Source organism: Tigriopus californicus, chromosome 7 (genome assembly GCF_007210705.1).
Source record: "Tigriopus californicus strain San Diego chromosome 7, Tcal_SD_v2.1, whole genome shotgun sequence".
Classification (NCBI taxonomy): domain Eukaryota; kingdom Metazoa; phylum Arthropoda; class Copepoda; order Harpacticoida; family Harpacticidae; genus Tigriopus; species Tigriopus californicus.
In genome coordinates this window covers 7,679,245-7,685,533 of record NC_081446.1, presented here as the reverse complement: position 1 = coordinate 7,685,533, position 6,289 = coordinate 7,679,245, and the positions used below count along the sequence as shown (strand labels likewise).

Sequence of the window (6,289 nt, the reverse complement as noted above, 5' to 3'; positions counted from 1 at the left end):
CCAAACACCACTTTAGACACTTTGTAAAACGTAAACGTGGCAACGCATATAAAAAGCATGGAAAATATGCAACTAATATTGGAAACTTTCAAAGCATACAGTCATAATGTCAACAACCATCTCGAACGTTAAAAGTGATTTGGATGTCAACTTCATTAATATCCAAACACCACTTTAGACACTTTTAATCCGTAAAACATGGCAAAATTGTCAAACTAGTCATCTAAATCCACAACATGAATTTCCATGAACATGTGATTTGCACAAAACAATCACTTTGGAATCGACAATCTTATTTTGGATGCACCTGGCACTGAAATGGATGATATTTTGTCGGAGAATTCTTTGGTCTTGAAATTCAGGACTATGGTTTGGCTATCTGTCAGAAGAAGTTGCTTTCATTTCTCAAATGTCACTGTCATCTAAAATTTATGAAGACCTTTCCATCAAAATCGATCAAAAACCTCACTGCTGGGGTTGTCTTGCTGTGTTGTTGAAGTCAGCTTCTTGACTTCTTGACTTGCTCCTTGACAAGTAGATAACTTCAATAAAATGTGTCTCTTTCCAATAGCATTTATTATGAGCGCAATCGTCCCTTGCTCAAATGCATTTCCCAAAATCACAGTTTTTGAGAGCATCCTTGACCGCCTTATTGTGGAAAACAACCAAATTGCATTGAACCTATTGCATGATATTACTATGAAAAAAGAAGAGGATGAATCAATTGAAACTTTTGTGGAAACCGAATTAATTAGCTTTCTCCAGAAATCAACCAGAAGCTTTCCAGGTGTGCACAACATTACAAGAATGAGTCTTAGCCTCGAGCAGAGGCTGAAAGAATTCATGGAGACTGTCGAGTGGCAAAAACCTGATTGCGAGTGGACTTTAAAATACTTTTCCAAGCACGTGAATGACACTTTCATTCGAGATTTGTCAATTCCAAATTCAGAATTTTGGCAATCTGACACTCCAAAGAACACGCTTATAAAAAACAACAAATGCTTCAGACGTCGAACGAGGCTCTCAGGCTCAGATATTCCCGGTTCACGAATCAGAGAAGTGAGAGCAAAATCAGCGAAAGATTGTCAAAGGAAATGTTTGGGAGAGTCCGAGTGCAAATTCTTCGTTTATTTTTCCACCGAGCACTACCAAATGTTCAAGCATAATGTTTGCCGTTTGCTCAGGAAAGAGGGCATTCCTCAAAGGAATCAAGTTGGACATATCTCAGGTCCCAAAGATTGTTCCTATCCAGGCAAGCAAAACAACGCTAACAAAACTATCTTCATGCTTGACTTGGCAAAACTGCTTGATTTGAAGATAAGAAACTTGATTGACACTAGATGTTTAGCTCAAAGGAAATCAGTGTGGTTCCCTATTACTGATTTCAGGGATGTTCAGGTATCTTTACGAGTAGATTGGTGCCAAACTGATTACGACAACTTCATTCGGCGTGTTCAAGAACGGCTTCAACTGCACTTTGGATCACTAAAACTTCGCAATTTTCTTTTTACGGAAGAATTCCAAGAAGGAAATTCATCCGTCAAAGGATTGGTCAAATCTATTCAAGAAACAACGTTTGCGGCTTTTGAGGAAGAATGTGATAAAATTGACAATGTAACAAATGCTCGCAAAATACAATCCTTTGATTTCGATGGCGATAGCGAAAGGGGTGCATGGGCAGGTGTTAATTCAAATGAACACGACTCGAATTTGACATTGGTTCAAACACCACTTGTTACTTATGAACCGCCAATTGACATCATGTCCAACAAAACTAAGGCGACCCTCAAAACAGAAGCTGAGGAGCGTCCAGATGATCAAATTAAGCGAGTAAAGTCAAACAAACCGTTACAAAATATGGAGCAGCTAGCTGAACGAGCAACCCTAAACAGACCAAAATTAGAAGAACCATTGTCGGAAATTCATTCCGTTATCAGAACGCACCAAATTCATGTGGAGCAATCAAAAGATCTTTTCAACTCAGTTGTTGATGATTCATACAAAAGAACGAAACCAGATCCAAACCGACAAGAATTAATATTTTCGCTACCAAAAATGGAAGTGGAAAAGAAGAAAAATAATCGAATAATTATGGAACCAGAACCAGTCGTAGACTTTGAGAATACAGCGAAAAAGCTCCGATTGAAATGGGAAGATGGCAAAACTGCGACTGATAAAGAGATTGATGAACCATCAGAAGAATCGATAAAATTATCTTTGCAATATGACGATTATATACCAATTAATTCCATTCGCAAGGGAGATTTCTCGTCAAAACATGTATCTCAAAGCCAATTTACCTTCAATTTGGTACCTGAGGTTGCAATTGATATCCTTCCACATCAGAGCAGCAACGAAGATACCGTAAATGATGGGCAAACAGCCATTATATTTCCAGGACCAAAACCTCTTGTTGATTTCGAAGCACATGAGGAAACAAAGGAAATAAAGAAGATAATGGACAATACAACATTTTCAACAAAATCCATAATCAACATCAACTCTATCCCTCTTTGGTTGGAAATATTTAGAAAACATCTTGTCACAGACCAATCTCTGCCATCTGATTTGCATGAAAAAACTTCCGAGTCTGAATCACTGATCAACACAAAATCCTTGGCTTATAAACCATTAATCAATAGAAGTTTTCTTTTGAAGTTAGTAAACCAGGACTCGTGCTCGGGATCTTTTTGGCAGAAACTTTACTTTGATTTTTGCGTTAAAAAGTAAAAGTTGAGTAATCGTAAAGCATGCACTTTAATTTGGAAAATAAACCGACTGGTGGAAACCCCTCAGATTACTTTGTTATCAAACCTTCAGACTTCCTGTCTTCAATGTCTTTCAGCTTCTGTAATATGCATAAGAGAATGGAGTGTTCAACTAAAGTCAAAAGACGATTCGTTGACTTTTTGCCTTCATCAGCAGAAATTAAAGAATATCCTACATCGAGCTCGATAGCCAAGATGGCACCAAGTTCTACCACCGTTCCCACCTTTAATTCGACAGAAGTGGAAGAAGATCTTTCTATTGGAAGTAATAACCAGAATAAAGGTAAAAAAGAAAGAAAAGAGACGTCCTTAATTTTCTCTACGCCTATCCGGTAGATCAAAGATCCCCCAACAATTGTGCCTAATGATTTTAAACATGTGGATGAAACATTTATCAATACCTTCAGCACTTTTGCTTCAAAAGTTCGCCATGGAATTTTTTGTCAAATTGTCAAACTAATCATCTACAGCCACCTTCAGTCTTGGCTTCCATATGTTGCTTGCTCTTTAGTGTCATATTTTGTTGACACGAGTTTGGCACTTCCAACATAAACTAATGACGCCCTTGACACCTTTGCTTCGGCACAATCAAGATCCCCAAAGACCACTTTAGACACTTTGTAATGCGTAAAGCATGGCTAAATTGTCAAACTAGTCATCTGCATCCACAACATAAATTATCATGAACATGTGATTTGCTCAAAACAAAAAACTTTGGAATCGATCAACCTTCATCGACAATCCTATTTTGGATGAACATGGCACTGAAATGAACGATAACTTGTCGGAGAATTCTTTGGTCTTAAAATTCAGGAATTCTATTGATGCAGATGCTTAATTTATGCTTAATGCATAAATTAAGCATCTGCATCAATGGCTCTCAATAACCTCTTCTTTCTTTATGTTATTGACCTTCAGTCTTGCAGATGCTTGCTCCTTAGTGTCATATTTTGTTGACACGAGTTTGTCACCAAACTATGAGGAACAGTCTTTTGGTGAAAATCAAGACATCAAAAAAGCTTAAGGCTCATTTGGGGAAGAAAAAACTTTTGCAAAACATCTGGACCATTCATCAAACTAAATACATGCTCAATACATGCTCAATTTCTAAACGGGTCAATCGATTGCAAATAGACCGAGGCATGGAAATCAACACTATTCATTTGATTGACACAAGACACTGAAATTTGTGAGGTCAAACTAGTCATCTACAGCCACAATATAAGTTTACATGAAAATGTGATTTGCTCAATACAAATCACTTCGGAATCGATCAACCTTCAACCGTTCTACTGACGCCCTAAAAGGGTTTTTTGTGAACTGACCGAGCAAGCAAACCAACACAATATAAAAAGCATGGAAAACTTGTCAAACTTGTCATCTACATCCACAACATAAATTTTCATGAACATGTGATTTGCATTTGAAATCGACAATCCTATTTTGGATGAACATGGTACTGAAATGGACGATAACTTGTCGGAGAGTTTTTTGGTCTTGAAAATTCAGGAATATTACTTGCATTAAGCATTTGATTGCAACTAAAATCGGAAACTTCCAAGGCGTACAAGTCATAATTGTCTTCAAGAATTTCGTGCTCTTAGACGAAGGAATCAAATTTTCTACTGAAATTGGTGGAGTGGAATCTCACATGACTCCTTTGAATGAATTATATCTCATTCTCATACAAAATTTGTCGACCCACTGGAACAGTGGCATCAACGGCTCTCCTGATGTTCAGTTCGACAATAAAATCTCTTCTCGCCAAATCGACAATAAGGGGCAAATTACCTCTTTTCAAATTATTCTTTTTGAATTATTCTTTCAGCGAACATATGTAACGCGCCCCAGTCCTATCCTTGTGAACAAGCAGAAAATAACGAGCTCACCAATGGGGACCTGAGGGGAAGGAATGAGAGGTTTGCATTCCATTCAAACAGAAAGATCAATGCTGAAAACCGGAACGTTACTTTCGCTACTAAAAGCCAGGTTCGCACAACGACGCAACACGGACAATATATTGATTTTGAGCAAAACGTGGAAACACTATCCTCCACTTCCTCCTCCTCCTCGTCTTCCTCACCCAAAGAGGGAAGTGATGAAGAGGATGATGCCATCAGAGCCCATGCCCGAGTTATTTTAGAGAGTATCTCTGAAGGATTTGAATTTCGTAAGAGAACTTTAATCCTAAAAACCCCTCAATTAGTGGGTAGGAGGGATATAAAAAACATCAATATAGGCGATAAGACACCCTGCCCAGACAATGCCTTATTTAATTGTAGAGTTCTCTCAAAACAACATGCAATGTTCATCTATAAAGAAGGTTCCACCCAATTCATCCTAAGAGACCTGCATAGCTCAAATGGAACATTTGTGAATGGGAAGCAAATTGAGCCTGGGGAGGGCTGCGAGATTTTTAGCAACGACATCATTCAGTTTGGGCAGAACGTAAGAGAAAGAGGAGGGGAAGACGACGAGTGCAGTTCTAGCAACAACACCAACATTCATTTTTGTATCGTTGCAAGGGCTCACTTGTTCTTTCCTTTGAGGAGAATCATTCAGAAGAAGCGCGATTGTAGCACTGGAGAAATGCTCAGCCTGGTCCATGCCCGTTTGAATGACGAATCCTGCCTCCCTTTCAAGTTTTTTGGTCGGGAAACACAGCCTCTGCCATGTTGTTCATATCATAATCACCAGTCTCGGAAAAAAACACGTCCCGGTTTATCCAGCCAAAAAGTACGAATGATGAATAACAAGAGAAATGAAAGCCAACAAGCGAAAAAAATGTTGACTGGATTAGCAGACAAAGCCATGACCCAAAATGACATACCAACCGATGGAACTGACTTTGCTCAAGAAATTTGCGATGACTGTGCACGTGATGAGATGCATGAAGGTAATGAAGATAGTCATGAAAACAAGATGACGCTCATTAACAACGAGAAGAATACTGTTTTGCGAATACAACAGGTAGTCAATGCTCTTACTCGAGCACAGGCTCGTTCCTTTCATTGCATTGATTTACTATCGTTTGGAATCGTTCTCGTCGTATCTGCCTTTATCATACAATTTCAAGTCGAAACTAACACATTTTTGAGTACATGGTAATGGTTAAGGTGAAAAAAAATTATATTAGAGGAATGGCAGCACTAGCACACACATCCCCTTCCCACACCTCAACACCATTCTTCAATAACTGCTAAACAATACTTATCATTGGCATCAAGCCGAAGCAAGAAGCGAAATGAGAGTCATTGAAAAAGTTGCTTCACGAATAGATAGATGGCTTTTGGAGCTCATCCCCTTCAATTGACTATTTTTACGTATCTTTAACAAGCTTGTGTGATATATGCATTGCTTTCCCTGTTTTACCACAATTTAATTTGTATCCTTCTTGTGTTACTCTATTTTCAAACTGTTGAACATGTATTTCAATAAAACAATCCACTTTATTAGAAAAATTTGTAATAAAAGTGATAATACAAAATGAAAAATTATGTTGATTCAGACTGCTTCTCATC

General features: G+C 38.2%; 1 protein-coding gene across 3 annotated transcripts; it reads left to right on the top strand.

Moving 5' to 3' along the window:
- The first annotated feature begins 459 nt into the window (after window positions 1–459).
- LOC131884017 (uncharacterized) lies at window positions 460–6,283 on the top strand. Of its 3 annotated transcripts, XM_059231645.1 has the most exons (3): window positions 460–3,051; window positions 4,597–5,216; window positions 5,294–6,283. In XM_059231645.1, the coding sequence occupies exons 1-3, from the start codon at window positions 2,751–2,753 to the stop codon at window positions 5,345–5,347; spliced, it is 975 nt and encodes a 324-aa protein (XP_059087628.1). In that variant the 5' UTR covers window positions 460–2,750; the 3' UTR covers window positions 5,348–6,283. The 3 variants fall into 3 exon arrangements, 2 of the variants coding, with proteins under 2 accessions (XP_059087628.1, XP_059087627.1); XR_009373676.1 differs by lacking the exon at window positions 5,294–6,283 and having other exon boundaries at window positions 4,597–5,032; XM_059231644.1 differs by having other exon boundaries at window positions 4,597–6,283.
- Window positions 6,284–6,289: the final 6 nt, after the last annotated feature.